This window comes from Pseudopodoces humilis, chromosome 5 (genome assembly GCF_049639895.1).
Source record: "Pseudopodoces humilis isolate 2021_Gansu_Grassland_sample_001 chromosome 5, ASM4963989v1, whole genome shotgun sequence".
In the NCBI taxonomy this organism is placed as follows: Eukaryota; Metazoa; Chordata; class Aves; order Passeriformes; family Paridae; genus Pseudopodoces; species Pseudopodoces humilis.
The window spans coordinates 51460007-51474956 of NC_142204.1; the positions used below are offsets into that span (position 1 = coordinate 51460007).

General features: G+C 35.2%; 1 protein-coding gene across 10 annotated transcripts in view; it reads right to left on the reverse strand.

The window, feature by feature from the left end:
• CADPS2 (calcium dependent secretion activator 2) overlaps positions 1 to 14950 on the reverse strand; it is a 282371-nt gene that overhangs the window by 77951 nt on the left and 189470 nt on the right. For all 10 annotated transcript variants that reach the window (XM_005519231.2, XM_005519232.2, XM_088054886.1 and 7 more), the window contains exons 13-14: positions 12396 to 12583; positions 2282 to 2383 (exon numbers count right to left, since the gene is read on the reverse strand). In XM_005519231.2, the coding sequence (XP_005519288.1) occupies positions 2282 to 2383; positions 12396 to 12583 (290 nt within the window). The remainder of the gene's footprint in view (positions 1 to 2281; positions 2384 to 12395; positions 12584 to 14950) is intronic.

The window sequence follows — 14950 nt, forward strand, 5'->3', positions numbered from 1 at the left end:
CAAGACAATACAATTTAATAATGTAGCAAAAGAGAACAGGCCAAAAAAAATTCAGTACATGTATATTTAGTATACGTATATAAAATTTCAAGAACAGGATCTATGAAAAAAATGAAGGACTTGAAAAACCAAAGCAAAAACTTTAAAGATGTATTCAAAAAAAAAAAAAAGGAAGAAACCTACAAGCAGCCTGAGATAAAATTCAAACAAGTAGGAGCCAAATGCATGACACTATTAAGAAACCAAAGTAGCAACAAACTAACAAAAACCCTCTCTGTGATTCCATGAGGAAGATAAAGAGGTTACCATAGAGAATCTGGCATTTAAAAATATAAAACTTATCTGAATATGGAGGGCATGAAAGTCTCTGAAATATTCTAGGAAATATAACAAATAAACTGCATGGATACCTGAACTGACAATAAAAAGGACAGCAGAAGCAAGAAACCAGCCTGGGAGCTGGTGGGAGTACCTGACGACAGGAATACAGGGAATTCAAGAACAGTAAGCCCAAAGCAGAGAAATTCAGGGTATACTCTGCATAAATACTTACTGTTGAATGTAGTTTTCCAAATATTCTGCATTTCACAGTAATCATAACAATTTTGAAGGACTGAAATACAGAGTTGTTTTAATACCATGTTTTCCTAAGAAAGCAATCTGACACCCAAGGTTATTCTTTGTTAATCAACAGCGGTGATCCTTATACATGTCTTGAGTCAGGTCTTTATTTAAAATATTACTTCCAATCCTTTGTCAGGATGTCCTACATTGTGACTTGATATGCTTTATAAATTCAGATTCTAAGTCATCATCTTTTTATTTCTTCCAGTATTATGCCATTACCCCTGGTTAAATCCAGACATTCCACCTATTTTTAAATTTTATTTCTAATATTTGTACACGGTAAGGAATAGTAATTACTCCTCACCTGGCAGACCACAGTTTCTCTGCATTGATGAAATAGGATTTTAAGGCAAACCTTAGAGTCCTCTGAAGGATGAAGTCATTGATGTTTGAATGACACATTTAATTGCTCTCAAGGAGGAATTTCTAATCTGTTTAAATTTGCTCGAAACCACCAAGACTGAGGCAGAAAGATTCTATGGTCACTGCTGCGGCCCAAGCTCATCAACACAACTCTAATGTGAGGGTTAGCAGACATGATGGGGGGATTTTTATTTGCTCCAACTCAAAAGATCATTTAGACTTTATTATACATTTGGCAATTAACCTCATGCATGTGAAGGCCTGAAGGCAGGCAGTACTCTGTATCATCTCTCTTGTAAGAGCTCTTTATTCCCATAGAAGGAAGGAAGGAGGAAAGGAAAGACTCTTGTCTTTCCCTGAAAGGAATACTCAAAGGAGAACCCTAGCTCTCTATTTTAATATGGATATGAAGTCCCAAGTGAAGGCTGCTATGTCCTCTGTGCTCAAAAAAATCACTAATCTCCTGTGATGCCACTAGATATTTACCTCATCAAACCAGAGAGGCATTCGACAAACTCATTGTCAACCCTGCCAAACAGAAGTTCTGTTTCACAAAGAACTATTTGGAACTGGCTGATATGATGTGACACAGAGGCAAAAAATTCTATACAGTCTAAAAGGATTAGATTGGCAGAATAGTGGCAGATAGGTTGGTTTAGTGTGACAAAGTAACAGGTTTGGTGGTCTACCTGCAATTTTTACACTAAGTTTCATAAGTTTCGTAGCATCAATTGCTACGAAATAGTCGGGAATCCCATGTTTTCTGTTTCTTGTACTCCTTCTCTAAACATCTTCTGCTGGTATTGACAGCCCTTAATATGACAAACTCTTTACTGAGCATGATGACCCTTAACTTAAAAAAGATAAACGTATCATGAAACCAAGAAAACAACATTAGATATCAAGAAAAGTTTTAGCTGCCATCTATCAAAGATGTTCTCTACTCATGTGATTTTACTGATCTGCAGTAATCCAGAAATAGTTATGGCACAGTTACTTTCATTCAGAAAATTTTCTTGGTTCAATTTATACAGAGCTTGAACTTTAAAAAAATCTACAAAATCAAGGCCTATAATCTTGTATAATCTTTTCTATCATATCTATCAACTCACATGTAACACAAATAAATTTCAAGTACAACCACTTGTGTAAATCAAGTATTCCATATTTAAGCTATTCCTTTGCAAGCAGACCATTTTCTTTCCAGTCCACTCATTCAAGACCAAAACTAAACACCACCATTTTTTTTCCAGAAAAAATGTAACATTCATTGAATAAATTATACACTCACCTGAAATGGCTTATTTGGTTTTCTAAAAGAGAGGAAAGTCTGTCCTTAATTTCCTCAAACCGTTCTTTCTCTTCCACAGATACTGTTCCAATTCCATCTGGCCTGTAATGTCAGATATTTAATAATCATTGGTATCACTTCAAGCTGATTTGTCTTTTGACGATGATGTTTATTTCTAAAGTTTTCATTTAACATGAGTGTTAACTCCGCTTTTGTCTTTCTCATTGCCTTAAAGGATAAACAGTTACTTGTGAATATAGTTAAAGAACAGGCTGCAACCGGACAAAGAAATTAACTTTTGAGCTGAACTTTTAAATTCAAGACCTAAGTTTTTACATCATCTCAATATGAACACAAGTTAGCATAAAATTCTCTCAAATCCTTTCAAAAGACAGTATCTTTTCTCAAGAAAATCATTACTATTGTTACAGTAGAGAGGCCTACACAAATCTTGCTAAATTTCATCTCCTTGAATTTTCTGTTTATTTTCCTAGAGGCACAATATAGCTAAAAGTGATTATAAAGTAAAGGTGGGAGGGAAACTACAGTGAGAAAAGCCACAACAGGCAACACCTAGGAATCCTGCATGGTGAGGATAGAGTTTGATTCTCCATCCTGTATTGACAAATAGCATCATGTACTCAAGACTTCCATATAGGTGCAGCTTTAAAGATGCAACTAAAAAGTCTTAAAAAAAAAAAAAGCACTGGCATTTTTTTTAAATATCAAATTTAAGTCACAATAATTCAAAATAAGTTTATATTTAGTATGCTAAACATACACTTGGTCTAGAGTCTTAGCCTAAAGGGTTACTAATGTATTTATATTGAAATGATGACAGAAGTAAAAAAAAAATTAGATACACAGTTCCCAAATATTATTTTTGCCATGCAGTCACAGCTTCCCCACATACAGCATACTTTAAAAAGAAGTCTCTGAAATGTTCCTGTTACTTTCTTAACTTCCAGCTCCAAAGGTAACAAATCAGCTACTGCTTCTCACCTGAGTTTCTGAACCTCATACTTTGTTTGGATCTGCCCTGTATCTTCTCCAGAGCCTCCAAAACTATCTCAGTGTTTCTAGAACTGAGAAAATTGTAGTAAAATAACATTAAGAAAGACGATATTCTTTCTTGGAACATTCTGAATGTTCCAAGAATCATTCTATGAGCATCTTTTTCCTAAATTGTTACTTTAACTTTCTGCACTATACTTAAATCTAGGAGGGATAAGTTGCTACCTGGTCATGACATAAACAATTCTCCTACCGTTTAAATCACTTATATTTGTGACCTGTCAAGTCAAGGTGGAAAGAATGCCTGATTTCCTTAAATTATTGTGATGACAACAATAAAAAATCAGATATGGAGGGGATGGGGGTAGTCAGGCACATCAATACACCACTGTATAAATTTGATGTGAAAGAGCAAAAAAACTTATCTTCTCTCTTTGATGGGTGCCAGGATACTTTACCTCAGCCTTCTGACAAATGGAATGAGCTCAAATTTAAGTAAATTGCACTGTCTGATTTCATTGTCAGGAGAGATTGCGCTCTGGACCGATAAAGTAAATAGTTCTGTCATATTAAGCCTCGCTGAGGCATGTCATATACATGTCAGGAAAGACCTAGGGGTCCAGATAACAGTAAGTGAAAAAGGTGAGCCAGTAGGATGTCATATCTGTCATCCTGCACTAAGGCTACGATCACTATGTACCAGGGCCCTGTCACATCACTGAGTTTGTTGTCATAAGGAACCTTGTTGACAACAGCTAAAATTTTCAGAGCTGCTAAATATGTTTGTATAGAAGCAGATGTCCCAGAAGAAGGAGTACACAAAAAGGTGTTGGAAAACTATCACTTATAGCACTGAAAAAACTCATCTCTTGAAAATATGCTTTAAGAAAATAGCACAAAATTTAAATCTAAATATTGTTTCTTCTTGTTGCAAACTTTATTGCAACAAGAATATAAAAATGCATTTTTGCAATACAGTTCTGAGACATATCATGCTGGTGATTCTCCTTTAGGGAAGATATACCTACTACTGATTAGAAAAGAATCCATGGAAAAAAAGAATCTGTTTCTGAGATAAGCTGAAATAATAAAAATAGATAAATACTTCAAAATTCCCACTCATTTAATTTACTGGATATTTTTTCTATATTTATTTTGAAGACTGATTAAAATAAATTTCACTATTTTGATCTGGCTATTTTTATTGATGAATTCCTGTGCCCACAAGGAAAATCAGACTCATGCCGTCATTTAGTTTTCAATGGTTTAAATCATCCATAAACTATGCAAGAACTATTTTGCAATTAAAAGCAATAACAAATGTGTCTTTCCTACTGTCTCAAATTATATGGACTTGATTTTTTTCAATTCAAAACCAGTACTAAGCTTTAATACTGCAGCCTGGGACCTCTCTTACAAGAAATCAGCCAAGAAAAGTGATGGACTCTCTTAAGAAGAGTTTTCATTTTAGCATCATTTCCTCAAGAAGGTAATGGAGAGTGAATTTTGCTTTCCTCCACACTCTTTTTCCGTCTTATTGTTCACAACATTTTTTAGAATTAGAGAACTAGATGAAATAGAACACTTAAAACTGGATTAGCCTTCTCTCTCTCTCTCATATATTAATTTACCATTTTTTGAGAACTCTGTCAATTGGATTTGGATTGGCTTGTCTTTTCTGCTTAGATCACAGTCTAACTGGCATAAATGTAATGTTGTCTGGCCAAAAGTCAAATTGTTCACAAGTCAAATTGTTTAATTCACTCAGACTTAAATATCAGAAGAGATTTGAAATTAATACCGCATGAACTAAAGCTAGTAAATTCAAGTGGAAAGTAACTGTTTAATCATAAATCACTTATATAATGAACCAAAATTTGATTGACCAGAATTTTAAAACTTATTTTACTGCAAAAATCTTGCAAGATTGTTGTCCTGACAGAAGTTACTCTGGAGGAGCTGACTGATTTCTGTTTTCTTCTTGCAATGGACTGTTTTTCCTCATTTGATATAATCCTTTACGGTGTGGGGCATCATTTAGAATTATTTTGTTCTCTAGAGGTCTTACAGCCTGCAATAATTTGCAGAGGTCACTTGATGAACTGTAGGATTAAGATTACTGTGAAGACCTACAGCACATAAAATAAAACCACATTCCAGTTCCAACGGGAATTAGATCTGAAGGACACTGGGTTGGCCGTGGATTGTTTCCAGCCCTCAACTTTGGAAACAGCTTCTCCTAGTGGCCTCTCAGAGAGTGAATTGTTACCCCAAGCAAGGCTGCTTTGTTAAGACAGCCTTGGAAATACTAACTGTACATGCCTGATTTTTTCCTCTGGAACATCATTGATACTGGTGCTTTCATCTTTATATATTTTTAAAATTATAAAAGTATTTTCAATGTGCTTTCCTCATTAAAAATACAGACCATCAATTTAGTGTGTCATGAAAACCAAGAGTATAAGGAGAGTAATGCACAGATTTATATTCTAACCTACACAGGTATGAGCAGTAAGGCTGTCTGAAAAGAATCTGCAATCCAATCAGAGCAAGATGAGAAATTATTATAAAAAACAAAATAAAAAAATACTTCAGCTAAGGTCTTTAAGATATTTCTGTAGTAAACTACATTTCAAGGACATAGAAAAAACAAAACCAAACTTAAAAGGCATCCATTCTTCTAGAAAAAAATTGTTTTAGAAGACTTCAGTGCTTACTAAAAACACTTGTTTTTATATTCAGCATGATGTACAATCAAATGAAAGAACAGTGACAAATTTCAAATTACCAGCATAAAAGTTTCCTTGTTGCTTAGAAAACCGAAGATTAAATATTTTAGAATTTGATGTAGAATTTTTATTATCTGTTTATAGGACTTACTATTTAAGAACTCAAATATCCAAATTTTCCTTTAAAATGCAACTGTATTAAGGCTTTTGCAGAGTCCATGGTTCATGCTGCAGAAATATAAGAGCGATGATTTCCACTATCAGCTTATAACTGGACAGAGCAGACATCTTTTTATCACAGAAAATTAAGACATTACCACATGGCATTCAAACACAGCTTTAACCAGCAGATACTTGAAAACTGTGCATTTTGTTGTTTATAATAACTACTCTTCAAATATTCTGACATAAAACTGGCACAATAGAGCCTTCTGCTGTATGCAGTTCTCAGGCTGCTCCGACATCTGCTCACAGGTCATGCCTTTTTTTCACAACAGAACAAAAAAGACCAATTCTGAAGGTCACTAAAACATATTAAGATCACAAATCAGGTTAATTTTAATATTTTAATAATCTTTTATGCAGATATATTTTAGGAGAGATTGATTAATGCCCTTCTACTTAAAAGCAAAGTGTGTACTAATATAATACCATTTTACCCAATGCATATGGGTAAGTAAAGGCAGTAATAAGTTGAAATTAGTAACAAAATACTGTATAATTATATTATTAATTGGCAAGTGTATGTAATAATATTCCTTCACTGCCTAAGATGGCAAGTATAAAGGAGAAATCATCAATATATATACAACTTTAAAGTCAAGTGAGTGAGAGAATAAAATACCTATTCCAGAAAAAACCTATTCCAGAAAAAAACAACAGAAGAGACAGAGCAATGTAATGATACTATTTTCTTTATTATTTTAAAGTTCTTTGTCTTAGATTTAAAGGGGATGATTTCTCTAAACAGTCTTTTATGACTTAACACAAAATGTAAAATTTCAATAAGCATGTCTTACCACAAAATGCTGAAAAATGAGAAGAAATATATGAATGCATAGCATTATCCAAAGTTTCCATGGTTTCACTTCTCTTGTGTGTCCCTTTATTCTACTCTAAGATATTTCCTCCAAGCATAACCAAAACAAGAAGCCTATCAGAGAGTCTACATGGCCAAGTGATGGCAAGGACCTAAAAGTAGCTCTCAGAGAGGGCAAGGCTATTACAAAGATAGAAAATTATTTTTTTGTACTTGTGTATTATTATGAAAGAAATTATTATGAAGAAGACTTCTGTGGTGGAACCCTTCTTTGTTCATAGCATAAGAATTCTTAATTTTCAGCAAAGTATGTTTTAAAAATGAAAGCAACTAAAAAAACCTCTTATGGAACAAATGAGAAAAACAGACAGCAGTAAGTTGCCAGCACCACCTGGCAACCTGAATTAGCTGTGGGTACGTGAAAGTTCTCATCAGGAACTGACATCCCTCTGGGGAGTGGGAGATCAGAATCAAAATAGGAGAATAAAAATCTGAGAAAGTCTCCAAGGAGCCAAGGGAAATACAGGACAGTAAATATTACATGCATCCCAGAAAATTAGAAGGAACTATAATATAAGGATATTTAAGGATAAAAGTAAGGAAATTTGGGTAAATATCACCTATTGTCAAGTATATGAGATACCTGGATTTCCAAAGCCCTTTTGACAGAGTCCCTAATCAAAGACTTTAAGGGCAGTTAAACAGTGTCTGAGTAAAACTTTCTACATTTATGTTTAAATTTAGAGAGGTGACTACCTGCTGTGAAGGTATGTCATCAGTAGAGTTCTGCAGAGATCTGTGGTGAGACTTGTGCTATTTTGCAGTATTTATAAATGACCTGGCTAACAGCTGAGAACTGAGGTCATAGAAAATGTAATTTTAATGATAGTTATGTGGCATAGTGTGGAATTCCAGAACAACCCCATGAAATCAGGTAGCAATACAACAGGAAATGATAAACATAAATAAATGTAAGGAAAACACAGTTATTACACAGAATGGGGATCCTGGTTTTATGATGGATAATTCCATGAAATTGTCCCTGCTCAGTAGCAGTCAAAGGAGCAAATTAACACTGGGAAACATCAGAAAAGTGTAAGGAACTAGCAGAAAACTTCTGTCCAATGCAACCATTGCATTGTTCACTTCCAATTCTTGAATCTTAAATAGCAAAGAGACGGAACAGGATTTTTCTTTTTTCTCCTTTACCTCTCCAATACCAGCAGAGCATGAAATGAGATGTGTAGGAGTCAAGTTCAAAGCAATAGTTCTTCAAGCAAGAGGAGGCTGAGGTGTGGAACTTGCAGCCAGAGGTGGTGAGGGTGAAAAGGGCTCACAGTGGTTCAGGGTGCAATGGACAAGTACCTGAAATAAAGACTCACTCCAGGTTACCAAACAGGGCATATTCTGAGCTGCAAAGAGTTGGGAGTTGGAAAGAGGAAATATTGCACATGTTTGCTCTTCTTTTACTGCAAGCAGATCAATGCTGGAGACAGATGACTGACTGGCTTAGAAGAACCCTGACTCAATATGACTGTTCTGTGGAAACACAGATGTGCTGAAGCTTTTACAATAAAGACAAAAAAACCTCCCAACCTATTAATCTTCAGTTATATACTGATTTTTGTAACATTACTTTCACATTCACTTCTCATATCTGAACTTCCATTCCATCATATCTTTCTGAATAAGAAAAGGTATAACAAGGGAATATGCTTGAATTTTGAATTTTTCAATTCAGTCTGTAACTCAGCAGGTGGAAAGAAGTCACTTCACACTTCATGTGATACCCACCAGCATTCATTTCAGACAAGAGGGACTAAATAGAAGTCACAGCATGAAAAGTAGACAAGAGTGAATATGATGGGGAAGAAAACAATAGCTCCTACCTGGACTGTTTGGAGTGAAATGCCATCATTCAGGAATGTCCTATAGTTCCCTGTTCTGCCCATTTCACTTTCACCAACAGTAAGTTTACGCATAAGTGTAGAGCAAACAGTTTACTTGTGAACTAACTATACTGATGGGGACTATATAGAATACTTCATATGAATTACCATGGAATATTTCAAAACAAAATCATTGTAATGAGAAGCCAAAGGAGATGGTACAGTAAATCCACATAGTGCCAGAAGTACAATGAAAGACAATTTTATTTACAGAAGAAAAGAAAATAGTTGACTCAAAACCAAGAATGTATATTTGTTTAAACAAACATAGCTATTTTTTTAGTGAAATGTTTTCCTTGTTGGCTATTTAGGACGATAATGTCTTAAGATTGTCATCTACAAAAGCAGAAATACCTTTTCTACATAAGCAGTTTGTTAGCCCAGTTGTAATGGACTAATTAATGGGAAAGGAAAAGGACAAATAAGCTTTGAATTTCTCAGTCTAGGACTCAGCACTTTGTGTTTGACCCTGAGTAAACATTTCTGTTCCCAAACCAACAACACTGGCATAAGACACACAAAGTACAAGTATGCTTGATAAATCTAGAAGAAGTTGGTGTTTATATCATCATCTCAAGAAAGGAAAAAAAAAGAAGCTGGGGACTGTTCTCTAGTCCTCAGATCAGGAGACAAGGTCTGCTGCATGCAGCCTACATGGGAACTCAGTTCAGGTCTCTTCTGTGCTCCAAACGTCCCTGAAGCTCTACGACAACAAAACTTCTACATGTTTATCCCAGGTGTTTTGAAATAAACCCATTGTACTGTGTTAAAGTCTGCAAGATTACAGCCTGCAGCATTAAACATATTTCAAGTCCTACAGCGTAGCAAAACAGCACAGGGGACACCTGAAGGTTCAAAATCATGTTGGAAGAATTTTGAAAACATATGAAGGGTGGAAAGAGGCAAAGCTGATTCAGAATGAGCTTTTCCTCACCAGAAATGAAGGTGAGAGACTCTTGTATCTGATCATTTGACTGATGTCACTAGATTGCCTGTTATTTTAAAATTCATACATAAAAGAAATGGACAATATGAACTACAGGTATGGCTGCATTTCTACATGCTCCTCTACCACCTGACTTCAAGATCAATTTTGATGATCTTTCTCAGTCTAGGGGAGGGTCTAAGATCCCCCTGTGAAGCAAAGGTGACATATAAATTAAATAAATCATGGCCAGAGTATAAAGCCCTTTGTTCTGTGGTCTTTCTGATTCTCAGCCTGACTTACAAAACAAAAATGTGTAACGCCAGGGACCAGCCTAGAACTTTGGCCTGTCGTGCATTGTCTGTGAAATTCTCTTTTACCTTTTACTATTTCTTAGTGCTGTGGTAAATGAATGAGTGGGCACATTATGTGCCCATATATCTGTGTCTGTCATTCTGAGTGAGTGTCTGCCTCTGTCCTTGACTTACTTTTTTTCTTTCTTCATGTTTCTTTTTTCTTCCTTTTTACAATATCTCAGTTCTAGTCAGACCCTCTCTGTTCAACACTTCTTTTATTCCTAAAACACTCATAATGCTATTCAGTGAATATCTGTACTGCAGGAATAGACAGAATACAGAGTGCTTACCACTGTGTAAATGATGTGCTCCCTGAGATATTTTCATGCACTGCGTGCATGGTTGTCCTTCACTCAAATTATGAAATAAAAAGAAATGTATCTAGCTTTCTTTTGAATTCTTGAAATAAGTTTGAGCAATTATAACATATGTTTGTCTTCTTGGGTTGAAACCAATAATAAAAAGGCGAGAAACAACAAAGACTTAGACTCAATAGGAAATACGAATGTGTCAGGTTCTTGAGGAACTGACGAAGAAGCTTGCTTTTACAGAGAATAGGTTACCAAATAAAAGCCAGAAATCTCCTAACTTACTGGTATGAATGTTAAGATTCTTGACAGCATTTCAAGCACATTCAAAAACATTTCAATTTTGGATTTTACTATCACATATTATATATTGTTAGTCTACCACTATGAAATCACTTGGGTTACAAACCCCCAGTGCCAGATGAGGCTTTGTCTGAGCCAGTGAAGGAAACAATATCCTTCCTAAGGACTACCTCTTCTTCTCTGGCCCGAGGACAAGTAAAATAGTCTCTGTGGCTGACTGGTAGCAAAGCAACATAAGCATACATCTTGGGCAGAAAATCTCTCTTCCAATCCTGATCAAGATTCTGTTGGGGGACTTACTGAGAGTAATTTCTTTTTCGGACTGTGATGTTTTCCCCTAGTGGCAGGATTGGATCAGTTGGGAGGATCTACTGGGTTTCTCCTTGCTATTTTTGAACTTCTTCAACATATTCCATACAGCAGTCTACAATTCTAGAGCACAAAACAGGTATAAATGCACGTTCTCTATAATTTGATAGATATCCTGCCCTATTTCTCACTCAAATACAAGGAAGACGGGGAGCAAGTTCACAGAATTGCCTCTGTGACAGTCAGAGACCAGAGCATGTGCTCTGACTTGAGGCTGAGGCTCAGCCTGGAGGATAGGAGGTGTTGAGGTGCACTGAATGCCAACCCTCTGGGTGTACTGGGTGGTAGACGAGAGGCAATAAACATAACTACACTGAAATTAGACAGGTTCTAACAGGGTAAAGTGCTGACTGGAAAAAGCCCTGAGCAATCTGACCCTGCTTCATGCAGGAGGTTTGCCTAGAGATCTCCTGTGGTCCCTCCTGACCTGAGCTACCCAATAATCTGATCTCCAACAGCCACCCTCCAACAGCAGAGCTTGTCTTTCAGTCTGGAGTAAGACACAGATGAAGCATTGCTTCTGTTAAAGAATGTGCAAAAATAACAAAGCAACAACTTAATTTTTTTCTAACTCTTTCACTTGCAAGTGGAATCAAGATATCATCCCAAGACAATCACAGTGGCCAAAAGCTCCTGAAGTAGTCAACCTGTCTAATGGAAAGAATTCCAGAAGTCGCCTAGCTCTTCCTGGCTGGGGGTTACACCTAATTCCCGCATATTTCTCTCTGTGATAGCACAGACAGAAGAAGTCAGTATAGTATGATTAGCTGTCAAGCTAGACTGCAGAAAGTCAAAATTTCCCTTAAATTGCAAAATTGTTCAAAACACTGGAAACACCATTTAGTACCACAAAATAAATGCAGAATGAAGAAGACTACCCTTTTAACAGGATGAGTTCCTTTTATCTTGAAAACATATTGCATTAAGACAATACATGCTAGAAGGAATTTATTTTTTTTTAACAGTAATCTGTATGAAACCTCCAGTACCCCTGAAGAAACTTCCATGAACTGATTTCTGTTGTGTGGAGTTCCTAACATGGTGAACTCAAGAGCCTGTAAATACTTTTATTTAGACTATGCATTTAAATACTATGGATCTAAAAAGATTTCATTAAATTACCTGTTACCATGAACATGAGAAGCACAAAATGCAAAGCTGTAGTGGAGCAGAGTTGGATCAATGACAGAACCATTTTCTGAATATTCAATCAGCTCATCGAGATAGCAGAGATGGCGGTGACAGCCTCTCACCCCGTAGCGAGCGCAGTATTCATCCAACACGAAGACCTGACCCGGGCTAAACCAGCCCTAAAAGGCAAAAGAACCACACAACACTTCGAGATTTCTTTTTCCATTCAACTTTAAATCAGACAAAGAATAGAAAGGTAAATTTTTATGTCCATTACATAAACTTTTTATATTAGAATTACTTTTATCTGAGTAATGTTGACAGCACCGGAAGTTAGATCCTACAATAGCTCTCTTACTGAATGGATTCAATGTCAGGAAACTATCTGCAGTTATGAGTTACCACTACTATGAAACACATTGTTTAGAAAAAACATGCTAATACATCCAAAGTCTGATACAGACTAAATTATATACCAAAACCTAAAATAAACTAACACTTTAAAATAATTAATTTGGTTTTAGCAATCAATTGTAAGATATAAGCTAAAATTTTGGAAATGATGAGGGACATTAACATGGACATTAAAAACCAGTTTCTGGGTGGCCAGTTCTCTGTGGCTGCAACTTTAATATTCTGACCACAATTCAACCCTTTACTCATGTAACATGCATACATTCTAACAACTTTAAAACAACTTTTACTAGTAAAGAGATGCAAAGCTAGGTAGTTTGTTAAAAGCCACCTGATTAAGATGAGTAAGATTTGACCTTAAATAATTATTAGATATTGTCAAGCTTACTGAGATTTCTCGGTCAGAGTCTTGATGAGAACAGCTTAACCCTGACACAGAGATGAGCAAAGTACAGACCCCTTCACACCACAAAAACAGTTCTAGAGTGAATCCAGAGTGTAAAAAATATAATTGAGTCTTGATGCAGAAATATGGTAAGTATAGCAGAATGAGCTTCCAAAAAGCGTAATGGAGAAAAACCTAAACCTTAGAAAACTACAACTACTGCACATTACGTTCTGCGTAAGCATTTTTCTTTGTTCTTGCTTTGATTGTGGTGATATTTCCCTCTCATCATCTCTCATCACTCCATCTCATCAAATGGTTAAGAGAGATTGAGGAATACCTGAACTCAAATATACAAATGATTTGGATAAGCAAAATGATTTTGAAAATTAATGAATTTCTAACATTAGTATAGCAGCCGAAGATCAATATTTCCCTAATGCTTGTGAATATTTCTGCAAGATCAGATGTTTAATACTTGTACAAAATATCAGCAAAAATACTATTGAAAGATACTTAAAAATATATTCACATCAGTTTCAAATAATCTGTTTTAACTTTAGTAGAAGACTTGTTTGAGATTCAAGCTTTATATCCTCCCCAAACTCTTCAATTTAGCATATTATCTGCAAACAAGAACACCTCAAAGGTATTTCATATTTAATAAATTTTATTGCTCCTAATTAATTTCTTTGAAGTCAGTGTTTCCACTGCCTTTAAGGAGCTTTAGCTGTTTCTAGAGAACACTTGGCTTTAGAACCCAGAACAGTACTCAGCATGTTAATCTAATATCTGATCATGTTACAAAGTCTCATATAGCTTACACAGTGTTTGATACAAAATAAGGTATTCTATTGAAAGAAGAAAGAAAAGTCTTTTAAACTGTATTTCTGCAATAATATGTATCCTAGCCATAGATATAATCAACAGTGGTTATTGTGATTGATATTCTCCCAATATGTTGTCATTGTCACTGATCTCTCCCTACTTTTTTATGGAAAACATAACAAAATGTTATGTATCATTGACTAGCAGTACAAAAGCAAACTACTAAAATTTCTGCTCATTCTTATAAGATATAATTGTGACAATAAAGAATACAAAATTTTAAAGAACTCATTAATTTAACTTCAGTCTCTCTTAAAAGATCTGTTTGTGTGGTTGCTTTTCATATAAATGTGAGCTTTCCTTGCCCTTGTTCAATCCCACATCATGCACGAGTCTCTCAAACACATAAAACCTATATCCTACAAAGTATTGGAGCTAGATAACCAATTTTTTTTTACTTTGTAATTGGAAAAAAAAACCCCAAAACTCCAGATCCCCCACCTCCCAAACACTCTCCCTATACCAAGAAGAATGAAGAACTGAAGAAATTGAAGTTATATAATAATTTAACACAGAACTTTGCATAATATTAATTCCTACACATTTTAATTTTTTTAACAAGTTCTACATGTGGTTACAATGTATTTGTTGAAATAAGGGATGAATTGTTTTTAAAAAATTATAGGAAATGACCTGTTGGAGAAAAGAAAAATCACAAATAACCATGTATTCTATTGTTACCTTGACATTCCCAATGTTTTTAAAATAAAAAAATGTAGTTAAATATGCAATTAAAAAAATTATCATCCATTCCACTTATTAAAAGCTGAATTTAAAAAAGAATGGTAAGAAATACATCTGCTTTATGGTTGCTATAGCACTGTGCATTTCACCTAACCTCTTCTAAAAGTTCCTGATT